The following is a 15,813-nucleotide window of genomic DNA, read 5'->3' on the forward strand; positions in this document are numbered from 1 at the left end:
TGGAGAAGGTCCAGAGGAGGGCAACGAAATTAAATGGAAAACCAAGATACCCAAAATTAACAATGGAAAATATTTTTTTCCACTGCACGTAAAATGCATAACTCACTGTCCTGAAGAAGTGATGCCCAGGTCTGTGCATCCTGGAGTGGTGGCTCCATGGGCAGACCCCCTTGCAAGTGCTTTAACCTCTGCTGCTGGCACCTGGCCTGCATTCAGCAGCCATGTCAATAAGATGCACACAGACCTAGAAGGTACCTGCTGACCAGGGTTTCTGCCTAATCTCCCTGGCACCCTGCCTTTCCATATTCATATCAGTAATATTTTTAAAGCATGCAAGGCTACTAAATGACAAGGCTGACCAGGAAGTTTCTGAGTATAATGAGTCACAATGTCACTGTTTTCTCATCTGTGCTCAGCTTTAAGAAAAAGTGTTAGCAATTGTTTTTCCCCAAAAGCATGTGATTTTAAAGCTTTTTACCTTACTGGACAGAAGTTGTTTCAGTCTGAGAAAAAACCACCGATTTTTAGATTTATGAGAAATAAACACCTTACCTTGAAATCATGAATTAGATCTCTAAGCTGGTAAAGGCTATAGCAGTCCTGGCTCTTCATAGCTATGAGGATGCTGTTTGTATTAGCAAGAAATCTGCTGAGGCTCTGCAGGGAACTCCTGAAGAGCTGCCACTGGCTCACGAGTCCATCGATATCTTTTTTCCAAATCCGGATAACAATCTGCCAATGCTCTTTCAGCAACGTGAGCTTGGAAATAAACTCTGTTCTAAAAATGAGAAATGTTGAGTGTTAATAAATTTTGAGGCATTTTAGAATATTTGTGATGGATTTCCATTTGCAACATTGTATTCCAATTCCAATACCCAACCATGCAAAAAGCTCTGTGCAGTCCTAAGCTCAGCCCTGTTCTCTGTATTCTTTCTTTTAAGCAATCCAAAAAACCTTTTACACGATACAAGAATGGACGATGCAAGTCATTCTTGCTGTTGTGGTATAGCAACATATATAGTACAGCAATCACAGAAACAATATGCATTAAACACTTATTTGAAGAACAAGAAGGTCAATGCAAGTGAGACAAGGTCTCGGATTATGCAAAATTGATCTGTGCGTTTACCAGGCTGTAAGCAGGAGTTCCACCATCAATTGTATCGTACAGCAATGTGACCTAACTGCAAAGTTAAAAGGCTCTGTGGTGTTATTGAACCCACTCAAGCAGTTTTTTCGCCTCTCCTACAACATGGTTAGATGATCCAGCAGATCTAGCTGGAGTGATTAAGACAACCCCCATCTATCAATTCTGCTCCTCTCCAGGAGGCCATGGCCCCAGATTAGCTCTTATACAAACACTAGTGTTTGTGGCACTAGCTTCAACACAAAAATCCAGCAGCTTTGCTTAGTTTAGCCCTACCTTCCCTGGTAGCTTTAAGCCAAGCTATGGACTTCATACTGAAGTGGCTGAGGGGAGCACATGCAGTGTCCTGCCAACGCTCTGGAAGGGGCAAGCTCTGGCAGAGGGATAATCTGTTCGCAGCAGAAATGCCTGGGGCATTTGAACCTCTGCTCACAAATATTACTTGCTGCTTCTCACTCTACGTTGATTAAAAGTGTAAGATCATACTTATAAAACCCAGGTTTAGCTACCATATGTTTTGGGTTGTGTGGCCGATGACTCGGTGCCCTGTCATGTGTGCCAGAGGCAATGTGGATAGTCTTACACCTCTGCACTTTAAAAAACAGAGAGGTCTAGGAAGAAAGGACTCTTCATATGTAGCATCCTCATTACCCTCTGTCAGAAGGTAGCTTCTCAACCAGTTACAGTTTCAACAACTGCAGGGTATCAGTAGACAAGGAAGCCTCCTATTCAGAAACAATTATTTTTGTTAAGCAGAATTATTTTTGTTAGGCAGTTACTATCCAAAATACAGTCTGGCCAGGGCACATGTGTTTCTTTCTCATTACACCTCCACACACTTCTGCAAAATGTGCCAGGAGGTTATTTAAAGAGTCAACCCAGTCAAGATTTTGGGTTTATGTCCTCAAGAGACCAAAGATTCAACACCAACTCCAAGGAAGAGAGCATTTTCATTGAACTACCAAGATCTTTGGGAGAAAAATAAATAGATTACCTTTTCTCTGCTTCTCCAGATTCCAAGGAGAGTAGGACTTTTGCAATAATAGAATTAAATATCTGCTGATTTATGGAAATCTCAGTTTGCAGCATCTGAAAATACCATGAGAGCAACAGTTTTAACTATTCACTGAACAACCTTTGGTATGAAATCTGGTTCTGCTCCTCTAGAGTGACAGCATTTATTTAATTATAAATGCTGAAAGCTCTATTATTTTCAAGTGCTAGTGTCAAATGCATCCTAAAAGATTCCACGCTTTTTGGATACCAGGAGGAATTTGCACATATGTGATATCAGAACCCACCAGGAGTTGTTATGTTACAGATAATCTGAAGCCTCAAGTTTGCTGGACTCATCCATGAGAAATGCAATCTACATAGAAATCCATAGAAAAGGTATAGAAAAGTTTATTCTATAAATAATTTCATTGCAATGAATGAACTGATTTGGAGAGGTCTAAGTAAAAGAGAGAAAATAACTTTCTGTGCACCCTAATGAATATCACTAACATGCAGACTTAACACCCTGTGGAATTTGCCACAGTACTTTGGGTAGTGTGAAGCTGTGGTCCACTGTGGCAGCACAAATCTCACCCTAACAGTTCATGATGTTTAGCATTTACCACAAGATTATTTTTTTTTCTGTATTTTGGTTGTTTTTCTATCTTTCCGCCACGAGGACAAAGTCTATAGATAGAGACTTTGCTTAGAATTGCATCCACACGCTACTGCTAGCATGCAATGTACCTTCTCCTCTGAACGGATATTGTCATACACGTGTGAAGCACTATCTCTCTGGAAGAAATAGCAAGTGTTTGGAAAAATGCCAGCAAAATAGCTTTCCACCAAAATCTAACAACTGGTCAAAAAGGAAATATGCTGTGGAAACATTTTGTTTTAAATGCAGTTCTCCCATAAACTTGTAAAGTTCTTGCCAGATCAACAGCAAACTGCCTAGCTAGTTGCCACAAGCTTGAGTGCTTTGGAAGAGGTAGACCAGCAAGTAATCTCAGGGTTGGAGAAATCTAGGACTTCTATGATGCAGCACTTGAGGATGCACTCCTAAAGGTCGGATCCCTGCAAAAAGGGATCCATCCATTTTGGAAAAGGATTTTCACATTTCAAAATTTTCCTCTGAATAAAACAAGGCCACAGTTCAAGAGTGAAATGCTCTGTAAAACTCTGTCCAGATCTAATTTCAAAAGACATAGCATTGTCTAGTGATTTTCCCCCACCTTCACCATTCAAGAAGATACTTCCATTTTTAGAGTTAGCTTTACCTCATATACTCTCTGTTGCTCTTGCAGTTCTTCAAACCGTCCTGGAATATTTGTTTTTAAGGCCTCTTTCATTTTTTCTAGGAATTTCATACAGTTCTCACATTTCTGAAGGAATTTCTTTTCATCATGAAAAGAGAACTTTTGAGTTCCCTCAAGCATGCTGTAAAACAAAAAAAAATAATCAGAAACTATTGTGTTGGTGGTTGTTTTTCTGGATATGTTTGTATACAGTCTAAGGTGGTCCTTAGCAATACTAACATAGTAGAGTTTTGCTTGGCACTTTGCTACCTTCTTGACCTATGAACAGCCAGATTTTTGTTTAAAGTGACTTGGAATACAAATAGCCACTGAATAATCAAGTAAATTAAAAGGGCAGAAATTCAACTGGGAAAGCCCCTGAAACAGATGAGAAGAGATTGCATGACTTCCCATGCTTTAATTTGGTTTTGATTTTCCTCACAGAAAAGGAAAGATTAGTAGTGATTTTTAGTTTGCATTTCGGACCTGCAGCATTCCAGAGCAGCTGCTATTTTCTGACTCCACTGCCGAGTCAGGCTCTGCATTTTCTTCAGGGTGAAGTCACTGAGTGGCAGTTTAATGCTTGCTTCATTCAAACTCTCTATGCTTGGAGAAAGTACAGCAAGCTCCAGTGTGCAATTCTGGAAGTAAAAAACACAAATTAATTGAAAAAATTACTGCCTGTCTTTCATTTCAAAGATGTATAGAAGCCTATTCTCTTCTGTAGGAAGCATCTGAATGTCAAGCACCCAAAATGTTAACCCCCAAAACACCGAACATTTCTGTGTTAACTTCAAAGAATATAGGAAACAAAAAAGTCACAATTCCCTTACACGGAGGCCACTTTTCCAACAGTTCTGAACACGTACTCAAGAGCTGGTACTTGCAGATTTACTTTGTACCCTAAATTGAGGGCAACAGGGTAGCTCCAGAGCAAAGCTGAGGAAAAAGATCTGCCATCAACCCCAAATCTATGTGATTTTCCTCCCCTCCATGCAGGCATTTGGCCTGCAATGCACATCTAGAGGTTTTTATGAACTTAAATCATTGCTTTTTGTGTTTTAGATGAGATTATAGTTACTCTCAGGGAAGTGCCATAACTATGATACTTAGGACACAGAGTTTCTTGAAGTAGGCAAGAGCTGGTATCCTACTGACACTTAATTCCTGAGTAGTATCTTTTTGTATTTGGGAATCTAAACATACCATGAGCAATTCCGAGTTGTCTGTTTCTCCCTCTAGACAGAGACTATCAAAGGTGACTGTGCAATTCTCGACATGACCCTCCAGTGTTTCAAGGCAATTCTTGAAATGCTCCAGTTGCGAAAGATTGAACTAGGGTGAATAATGCATATTTATGTTAATTATGATTTAATAGACATATTCAGTATATAAAAAGGAGCAATAAGCAGTATCATCAGGAAAACAAACAGATGTTAAATCCAAATTCCAATATATTTATAACTCAGTTACCGAACTTTTTCCATTTTTGCACTGGATAAGGGGAAAATTTAAGCCAAAGCAGAGAGCAAGAAATTGAATCTCTATATCCTTAGAGATTCATATCTATCTGGAAGGAATAAAGGCACCTGAGATACCTTTTTTGTAGCTTTGGGCTGTTCGATTTATTGTGAAATTGGAAAGCCAAAACTTAGCTTATCAGAGGGAAGAAACTTGTGCAAATGAGCTTCCTTTGAGCTACACACAGGGCCTGCTCCCATGTGCCTACAGCCAAGGCTATGCAGCTTACATGAGCTCTGTGGAGTGAAATAACTAGGGCTGGAATTCAACTTTTTTATTCACTAGGTTGTTTTTTGGGTGTCGGGGAGAAGAGCACTGGGAAAGCTTTTTCTTTCTTGCAAGAATTAAGCTCTGCATCTCTAAGAACAATGAAACAGCAATATTTTTATAAGGAATGAATGGCAAAAAATTGGTGTGGGGAGAGATACAGTTCTGTGGTAATACTATAGGGTTACACCAGAGAAAATGACTACCCAGAAATGAAGTATTTCGTGGAGCGAGAAGTTCACAGGGAATATGAGAAACCTGTTACCTTCACAAAGATATCTGGCTTCCAGCCATTGAACTGTGCTGGTAGATGGAGTCATAAATAGAGCTGGCTGAAAATTTCTTGATGAATTTGGTGTACTTTAAAACAGAACAATTCATCGAGACCAGACTTTTTCACAGGAACAGACTAATTTTACATCAGTAAATGTACAGCAGTACATTTGCATGGAAGTTTTGTCAGGAATACCTGTGCAGAGGGGAAGTCAATGCTACATCACTCCTGTGAGCAGAGCATCATATGGGGAAACCTGGATCCAGGTCCCTCCCTACTCTACCTGAACAGGGATGTGAATCTGGTCTTCAAAATTACATCAAATGACCACAGTTTTCTGTTTGGTTTTAGGTACATTGTGTGCACTCTTATCAAAGCAATCTGAAGCCCTTAGGTTTTTCCCAAGGCAGAGGTAAGAAAGTTTACAACTTACTTCAAAGTTCATAGAAGAAAAATACATTTCCTAACCTTCAGTCATCTGAGGATCCTGTACTGCTTAACGGTAACAGGTCCACTTACAAAGGGTTGTTAGAGCAACACAAGCAGGTAAGAAGGGTGAAACCATTCATTCATCTGTCCTTCTGGCTTCATGTATTATTTCTTTACATAGCTGATCATACTGTCAAGTTTTATTTTATTGAAATTTCATTTCAATTAAAGAACTATAGGACTGTAGTGAAGAAGTTACCTCACACTGACAGCTAATTTAATATTCAAAAAAATACCTCAAATTCCTCTAACTTCCTCTGCACCATCTTTTCCAAATAGGATGCACTCTGGAGTGGCTGCAGCTTCTCCAATAGAATGGTTTGTGCAGCTGTCCCAGCCTGCTGTTTTATCTTATCAGCCAGCAAAGAAATCTGGGTACAGCATCCTGTGATGTTTTGAAGGCCATGCTGTAAATTCTGATGTGAGAAGGGGAAAGAAAAAAAAGTCAGCAAATGAATCAGATCATTCATGTGCCACTTTCATTTAGTATCTTTTGTTGCTGTAACTAAGCCCTTTTTGTTGATCTCCTCCGGGAACCAAATTCAGCTATGGTGAAAGCTTCAGTCTTTCACTTGGAGGATAATGGGAATTGCATCCATTGACTCTAGTGCTGGGAAAGGCACAGTTCAAAGTTCAGTGGAGCACCAGTGACTTCAGGCAGTGGGATACTACTGCTACAGAGGAAATTAAGGAGAGAAATCAGAATATCTCTCTTCACAGAATGGATTTACACTAGCAGGTGAAGAAACTGGCCCATGCTGCAGAGGAGAAATGCTGTTATGTTCCAAACATACCATACTTTGGATCCCTTAGTGACTGAGGACTATGGTTTTGGTTTTACTTGTTCCCCTTTACTACAGAAATGATGCTATAAAATTAAACTCGAAAGGCAGTACACGAACAAAGGGAGTAATTTTATACTTGTTCAACGTACTTGATTTTTTTTTTTTTGACTTGGACAACTGTCAGTTACTTTTAGCTGTGAACCCCCCTGGAATTTGCCACTGTATATTGTCTTTTCTGTGAGTAATGAATAAAGACTTCTGATTGATAGCAAAGTGCAGACATGTTTCCCTAAAAAGCAAAATGGCTCTTAGTTCCTGACCCTTGTCTTTGGAATGAATCATATTGTAAACTGCCACTTCAGCCATTTAGTAAATAATCCATTTTGATTTCTTACTCTCTATATAGGACTTTGTTTTTATTTATTGTGGCAACAGAGTTCCATAAAACCATAATCTTTCCTAATATATACTAGACGAAAAGATTAGAGAGATTAAAATACAGTTTTGTTATGCACATGTATTTTCAAATAAATGTAACTCTCATGCCATATCACTGATCCCCATTCTTGTAACTCACCACTTTCAAAAAACCACAATAAATTCCATGTGTCCTACCCACACGTACCAGGACAGAATCTCCAGTGCTAATGGCACTCTAGTGGTCATGCCTTGCTTAGTAGGTGTAAAACTCTTCCCCAAAATTTCCAGAAAATGTGATTCCTTTTTGCTGACATGTTAATGAATTTATGTCACAGCCATTAATAGATCAGAAGAAAGTGAAAATGTTTTGGTCTAAGCTTTGCTGCTCTCAGTTGTTTCTGACACAGGAAGAAATATATGAGTTCTCTTTCCCATAATAGAAAGTTTCTTAATTGGCCACATGCAAAATGGAGTACTTTGGACTTCTTCCAATACGTGGCTAGAGGTTCATAAAGCATGATGAATCATTGCTTTGTCCTGAAATAAGGATTATTATACTTCTTTATTGCAGTCTGAAGAAACCAAAAATGTCAGAACCTAATGACAGCTTTGCTGCCTGAGAGTCTAATGTACCCTGTGGTCTCAGCATGAGATCTCATTTGCCTAAAGTAAGAAGCATTTAGAATAATCTAATGAGCTCAGAAATCTGTGAACTTACCATACCAGGCCAAAAAAAGTACCAAACCCAAATAAAACCAATTTGAAGACTGTCGAAGACATCAAGATAGTCTTGTGTTCTGGAGAACTGATCTTTTTTTTCCCTAGCTGTTGTTCAAGTAGATATTTTCTCCTCCCAAGCAGTGTCCCATAAAGTAAATAATTTTTGGTTTAATGATTTCTTCCAACACAGGCCTGATTCTTTGTATAGAGCAGAAAGGGGCAGAGATGGAACACGATTGCTTCTTTCTGCTCTCTTCTTATCCTACACTAACTCCAGCTTGGTTTGGTCTCAGGATCTGGTCAAAGTATTTAAAGGAAATACAAAGGTGCCTGTTAATGGAAAAAACCCACAGATTTTATGTTTTCCACTGACTGGATTTGGGGGAGAAGTGGGGAAGAAGGCATTCTTTTGATTTGTTTCTCAAAAATAAATCCTGGTTTGTACCAGGCAGTAGAAACATATTCATGTACCTTTATATCCTGTATCCTCTGCTTTAGGGTTTCTGTCATGTTATCCTCAGGTATGTGAGCATCCAAGAGCTGAGCACACTGCTCTTTGTGCTGTTCTAACTTGGCTGCTGTCTCAGTGCATGAAGTATCAAAGGGCTCCCAAAGCTGCAGGGTTGCTTGCGCTGCCTGCAATTGATCGGTGATGTCTTCATTGACCGAGTTCCACCTGCCAACATATCAAAGGGTAAGAGCATTTTCCTAGTAGATTCTCCTCCAGAATACGATTTGGTGTAGGATTCCTGTGGGATTTTCTTTGTATTCATACCCATTTTACTGAAAGCCCACTGACAGCACCATTTTGTGTTCCATGATCCATCACAAAAAAGTTAGTATCAGCTACTCCTCACAGAGGTACCCTTAGGTGAGTTGTATTAATATGGATTTAAAAATCTGACAGATGTTCAAGTCCTGCCTCAGTAACATTTTTTTTTTAATACTAATAACTGAGGGTCTTTTTTGCGAGCTTACCTAGCGTGTGCCTCTGTGCACTTCTGTTCAATAATTTCTGCAAAGAAGGGAGAGCAGTTCTTCTTCAGGTTACTGGCAGCAGCCTGGAGCTTGGCCCAACTTTCTTCACTGTTCTCTGATTCATCTTGAAGAGACTGCAAAATGGATTATTGTAATCAGTTATGGAGATGAATGACCTAAGTATAGCTTTCCCTAAAGATTGGTAGGGATAGAGCAGCAATAACGCCACGTTTGCAGCACAGATTAAAATGTTTGTGAAAAATGTAACACCTGATCCTACAAATTAGGAAGCTAAAAGAGAGGTGAAATGGTCCAAGTTAAAAAATCATTCAGAAGGCCTATTATTTGCTCTTAAAGAACTAGCTCATTTAACAAACCCACAGCCTTGAGCTGATTAAATTAATTCACTAGAAACCAAAAATGTTTTTATTTTAAGCTACTGCTTCAGGGAAATTTCTACTGCCAGCAAAGCTGGCTTGACAACTCCTGTCCCTAGCTGCGTGTTTCTGCTCCTGACATAGGCAATCACAGAACCCTGCCATGGATTGTATTCGTGAACTGATCCAGATTAAAAGTAAAGAGGGTGATGGAAGGAAGGAGGTAAGATGGGGCCCAGTTCCTTCCGTTTATTACGTGTCCCCAGGTGAGGGTGGAAAGTGCTTATGCATGCTTTACTGCCGAGAGACACATACACGGGCTTCACAGCCTCAGTCTGGCTGCACCACTTCTGATATAACTTGGAAATAAACCAAAACAGGCCTTCTTCAGGGAGTGTTTGCACAGCCTTTCAGCACTCGTTTAAAGCCAGGTAAGGGGATTTTAGCCATACCTGTAAAACATTCAGACCCTGGGCCAGCCTGACTGCCTACTCTAGATGCCCGACTTAGACTCTCTAATAGCCAAGCAGAGCAGCAGGATGATCCAGAGCAGCCTCAGTCAGAGGCTACACAGGAAACTCCAGCTCTCTGGAGGGCAACTGAACAGTTGACTTTGCACTGGAGCAATCAGAAACGCCAGGCTTGGGGATCCCTCTGCTCTGCCCCAGGGCTGCTGCACCCCAGCCCATGCCACGGCTTTTGAGAAGGGGAATCCTGGGTCCTGGACCTTGACTCCAGTGCTGTTTATACGTGGAAAGATGCCTTAATGAAAATAATGCTTTAATCCAACATGTGTCAGTGGTCACTGGCACAGTGGCTGGGACATAGTACCCCAACAGGAGCGTTCAAATCACAGATCTAGAAACATCGTCCCCTCACCAATTTTCTCCCAGGTCTCCTTCACTTCTGCACTGAGTCCCAGCATCGATGCACAGGCATCTCCTTCCAGGTTATGCTACAGCCTTATGGCAGGGCATTTCTCTGGGAAACACAAGTGAAGGGCCAAAATTTCCTTTTGACCAATGAGCTGAGAACCAACGTCTTTCACCTGAATGGCGAGTAACCTTTAAGCAAACACATACAGCGATGGCATTAGGTTTTCCTATGCCAGCTGTATTTTCAGCCAAAGTTCCTGCTGTCCATGTGGATTAGACATGGACTGAGTAGACATTAGCATGAGGGATGGTGGTGGACTGCATATGTCCATCTGGACTCTGTAGTGCAAGGGAGCATGAGGACCTGGTGCTTCATATGGGGATGCCTTCTATTATGTGCTAAACATCCAGGGATTTTTGCTATCCAAAATGGAGGCTCTGCTAGCCCACAGTAAGGCAGACATGGCATCAGCCAACACATACTTCTCTCTTGAACCTTGGTGCCTAAATTGCACCAAAGGTGAACTTACATGCTCAATAAAGTAAGAAGTCTAAAAATAGTCCTTAGTGCCCCTGGAGGTAAAAAAAATAAAATCCACTGACTTCCATGGCACTATAATAAAGAGGAAGTTGCTCAGATAAATTTTTCTGTCTTTTTTTCAGTGGAGTTTGTTTGTTTGTTTAAAGTCATAGAAGGAAGTACAGAAATAAGACAACTTCTTTAGATTTACCTGCAGAGTTTTGACTTGGTTTTTCAAAGCTTCCAATGACACCACAGAATGTTTGCACTGGTCCATGCAGTACAAATATCTTGTTGTCATCAGGCTGACTTCTGCATAAACTTCATCATACATTCTCCACTGCTCCAGTATTGACTGCATTGAGGTCTTTAACTGTGCAATCTGCAAATGAACCACTTTTGTTACTATTTCTTGGGAAGTCCTGACATATAAATCACCTTTAAATTGACCTAAAAATCTAAGTTTAATGCTCACTCCAGGACAATCCACAAGAATTTCACAAGTTGGAGTATTTTCCTACCTGGTAAGGAATTGTGCAGGCTTCAAGCTAAGCAGTAAATAGTATTTAGAGTGAAGTATAAGAATTTGCTGGAAAAAAAATAATTATCCGGAGTTCAAGGTAGCACTATTCTATCAGCCACAACTCCAGAACACCCCAAAACGTTAAAAGTACTGAAATAATGAATTGCGTATTCCTTCCTACCAAAATCAACCTGAAGTGGGAGGAAGTTGAGAGCCTTAATCTTCTTAGGAAGTAGATAGTTTGATCCAGAGATCAAGTTTCCTTTTAAAGAAAAGAACAGAAATTGTTTTGTATGGAAGAAGATGCTACTACAGTACTCTGGAGAGCTATCATCCCTCTTAAGCCGTTAATCATCCCTCTTAACCGTGCTGTAATAGTGCAGGCCCACCTGAATAGCAGTCTAGGAACTTCAGGATTCTCATATAAAATTAAACGATAGATATCCTCTTTGTTTTCTATGTCTCTCTCATTATTACAGTCATTTAATCTATATGGGAGCAAGCATGGTTCCCATTTGCCACATACTCCTAGACATTGCAAACACAAAACCACAGTCCTCCTCCAGTGTGATTTGTCATTTTTATTCTTCTGTATCGGGTAAGTACATAAGGCATGTCCTAGGTTAGACAGAACATTCATCTAGTTCAGTATCTATTTTCAGACATGCCAGTACCAGACGCTTTGAGAAGAGCATGAAAACCAGGCAAACAAACAAGCATGTCCCCATGGGACCTGGCAAAGCCAGATGCCAGATTTCAGTTCTGACTATGCATCCATACAATGGAAGATGAAAACTTTTCTACATCATTGTTCACCATAAATAGACTGCATAGATCATTGTATCCTAGTATCCTAGTTCCAGGCACACATGAGTTGATGGATTAATCATCCCTATTCTCATTCGAATCATGGTATAGGTGGGAGGAATCTCTTAATTCCTTTTTGTAGCCTGCAGCTAATTACTGCCCACAGAAAGAAGATGGAAAGACATTGTGCTCGTGAAATGTCTCTAGGCCACAGACTCACAGTCTTGAGATCAACCTATGGACAATACAATCAAGGTATCACATCTCCTTAGACTTATATTTGAAATCACAGCCTGACTCTGTTGAGAGCAGTCACCCATGGGAAGAAAGTTGCACTCAGTGTTTCATTGCACATGCAGACAACTAGGCTGTAAGAACACTCTGCAGTTTGTAAGTTCGATACTTAAGTCATAAAAATACTAAAATTAATGTGACCCATGGTGACTGTAAGAAGAAAAATGCACTAGGCTGTCAATCCTACCAATTTCTATCCCCAGCTCTACAGCGGAAGGAAAAACTTTCATCATGTACACACACAAAAATTTCTCTGCTTTCTTGGTAAGAAACAGCCACATAGTTTGTGTTGAAACCTAAAACAAGAAGCAGCAGACCCACCCTGGACCGACACCTCATGTGGAAGAGTTCAATCAAAAGGGTTCAGGTTTCACAAAGTTTTGAGGAACAAAAACAAAGCATTGATAATAGAAAGTGTAAGGGAATCTTAACTATAAAAACAGTCACTGCATCATGTATAATCCTCTACAGTATACAATTACTTATTATCACAAATTCAAATCTATAGATTTACTCATTATTATATCTTCTGCACCTATCAATTACACCTAGATAAAACAGATCAGTTCCAAGTATAAAGATAATATAACTATAAATACAAACTGCTGGGGAGTCAATTTGCATGGGAAACCAATCTGCCAGACTCTCCTTGACGCAACTGGAAACTACATAGGATTTGAAGGTAGCAAAAGCCATCCAAGTGTGTACACAAGAGTAACTGGGAGATGGAAAAGCTGCAGTGAGAACAGGGCAGGAGTAGGCAGCTTCTGCCAGTGTACTACAGGGGAGAAACACCAGGGTATGAGAGAGAAGAAGATTGAGTAAGAGAGTTTAAGGTTTCCGTTTTCAACTTGACAGAAAAATAGCAGTGCTATTTCTTTATTTTCTTAAAGTGCAGATGGGGTTCTGTCCCTCCTCTCCCTGTATTCAAGCTACTTTGAGATCAGACTTTTTTCTCCTCTCTCAACTTTATGGTAAAGACTTAAAAGTAAGTTCTTAGGAAGGTTAAGATTAAGGAACACTTTGCATCTTTTTTGTACCAGCTCCTGCCATCCCATGAAGAAGATTAATAACACTAGTGGTAAGAACATGTAGTGAAGGAAATCTGAATGCAAACAAAGCTTTTACCTGGCTTACAATGTTGTCCATCATTTCACACAGCTCAGCTATCCTGAGAGACAGAGCTTCTGGGGTTTGTTCTGCACTACTGTTCAAAGCCAAACTCTGTTTGAGCTCATCAAGAGTTTTGAATTTAGTTGTGAGTTGATTTTCTAGCTCCTAAAAGAAAAAAAAAAAAGGAAGATAAATAAGATATTTCAACAAGACCATAGAAAAAAACTTTCTGTGTGAGGAGCTTAGATAAACATTCTTTCTTTAAAAACAATTCTGTGTAATTCTTCAGCCGTGCACCACCACCACCATTTCAACTCTGATACAGAACAACTGCTTTACAGGAATTCAAAGTGACAGTGGCTGCTTTAGACAGTCTCCTGCAGGTAGAGCTAGAATCAGTCCATTTAGTGTCGGCATGAGCACTGAACATCATGCTTGGGAAGGAAATCAGGAGCTAATTCCTCAGCCATCACGCAGGCCTCTTTGTACCTCTCCAGATGCAAAAAGTTTTCCTATTAATGTGGCTAAACTTTTCCTTGGGCAGGTTAGCATTCAGGTCCTCCTCTGCTCCAGCAGACAAAAGTAAGATAGGAACAGATTTTGCAATGTAAGAATCCCTGACATCCTAACAACTTCTACAAAGTTATTTTCAGCTTTTCCTCTTATCAGAGGCTTTCTCCCATGGGAGAAACCCCACTGAAATCAATGGAAATGCCTGGGAGAATAAGATCCCCACTAACACAATCAGCAAGATTATAAGCTCGTCTTGACATGCTGGGGAAAGCTCAGCAATAAGTTCTCCACACATGAGCAAATATCCATAGACACAATGGGCCATAATATCTTCCTATAAATACTACGCTTAAAGCCATGACCTTTATTCCTTCCCGCTTACTGGCCCCCAAAACATTTTCAAATTTGGACCTCATTTTTATTGAGCAAATTAAATTTAATGAAACATTTTAGCCACCTGCATCTTAGCACTGTGAGCCGGTTAGGGTTTTAGTCAAAGATATCCTGTGTCTTTCTTCCATTCTGGCCCCTTGATATGTTTCAGAGTACTTCACTCAGACAAGTAACTGGGTGTGTAACAAAGCACTCTAGGCAATAAAAGCAGCCTACTACAAGAGAGAGACACGTAACCATGGCAATGAAAGAACAAATATTCCATGTTAAAAAATAGAGAGGGAACACTGTACTGAATGAAAACAGCAGAATGTCAGAGTAATAGAAACCAATTATTAGCTGGCTGTACCTGGACTAATTTTGAGGGAGCTGATGCCTAGAAAAACACAACAAAACCAAAGCACACTTAGATTCCTGAGGCTGGTGCAGACAGACTACATTCTAGGGCAGGCAGTGCTATTTTTCCAAATGGGACTGTGTAGTTTCCATGACACTTCCACCACAGAGCTCTTCAAACTAATGGAATTGATAGCTTTTGCCATGGCTGTGCTGAACTAAGAACTTCTTTTGGAGGCATCTCAGAATAAGATCTACAATATTGCTGCACAACACTCCAAATACCATGGAACAGCAGCAGATGCATCTTCAATTGGAGGAAAAAACACATAAAATAGCAATTCACATTAAAAGTGGATCTGGCTCTTTATCACCTGAACCTAACATGCTTTAATTAAAACTACATTGTAGTATTCTCCTAGGAAATGGCAACTTCCTTTACATTTTTTCTGTTAATATCTGTGCAGTTCTTTAGTGTGGCACATTCAGCGAAGTGCTAGTATGTTTTTTACAATAATATCACACGTATAGTGCTTTACCTTGCAATCATCTAATGTGTTCTGCGCAGAGATCAGACTTGCTGGCATTTGTAAAGATCTCAGTCGATCACTCTGAGCTTCCAGCCAGTTGTGTAGAGTCTGTGCTTTGTTCTCATTTTCAGTAATATCCTCCAAAATGTGTTCCAGGTCTTGTATCTGAAAGTTACAGAACTATTTTAACTTACTTAAACCTAGAGGTGGGCAGAAACAGGGCTGCCCTTCCATGACAAAATCTGAGACTAAATATTTACATTGAAAATACTATTTAGAGAAAATATTTTGAAAGGAAAAGCTAAAAAGTTTTACTGGCTCTTGAGGATCTGACCTCTTCTCTGGAAACAAAACAAGGCAGTGTGGGTTCTGGAGCTCGCAACCTGCAGACTTGAGAAGTTGCAAAACCCTGGGCTACATGGACAGATTCATATGCAGTTTGAAAATCTCATTCTCCATAAACCCACCAACCAAGTTACTAATAAGCAAGGGACCTCAAGACTCCTATCTTCAGTCTTGGCCCTGAGGATCCATTAAATCCTAGAATGCAGTTTCTTGAAAATGGTTAGAGAAGATAACTTCCCTGCCCCCCTCAAAATTGAAATTTCATCATGGAAATTTTCAGTTGTGCAGGAAC

The 15,813-nt window shown here is 40.0% G+C and overlaps 1 protein-coding gene across 1 annotated transcript; it reads right to left on the bottom strand.

Annotated features, from left to right (window-relative positions):
• Window positions 1–552: 552 nt before the first annotated feature.
• LOC104157024 (nesprin-2-like) lies at window positions 553–15,341 on the bottom strand (the record flags this gene model as incomplete). Its single annotated transcript, XM_009696732.1, has 11 exons — window positions 553–778; window positions 2,142–2,236; window positions 3,424–3,583; window positions 3,928–4,082; window positions 4,648–4,776; window positions 6,229–6,408; window positions 8,389–8,593; window positions 8,896–9,029; window positions 10,879–11,049; window positions 13,420–13,569; window positions 15,186–15,341. Coding segments are annotated over 11 exons (1,761 nt in total), but the record flags the coding sequence as incomplete, so codon positions are not given.
• Window positions 15,342–15,813: the final 472 nt, after the last annotated feature.

This window comes from Cariama cristata, unplaced genomic scaffold (genome assembly GCF_000690535.1).
Source record: "Cariama cristata isolate BGI_N322 unplaced genomic scaffold, ASM69053v1 scaffold45203, whole genome shotgun sequence".
NCBI lineage: Eukaryota > Metazoa > Chordata > Aves > Cariamiformes > Cariamidae > Cariama > Cariama cristata.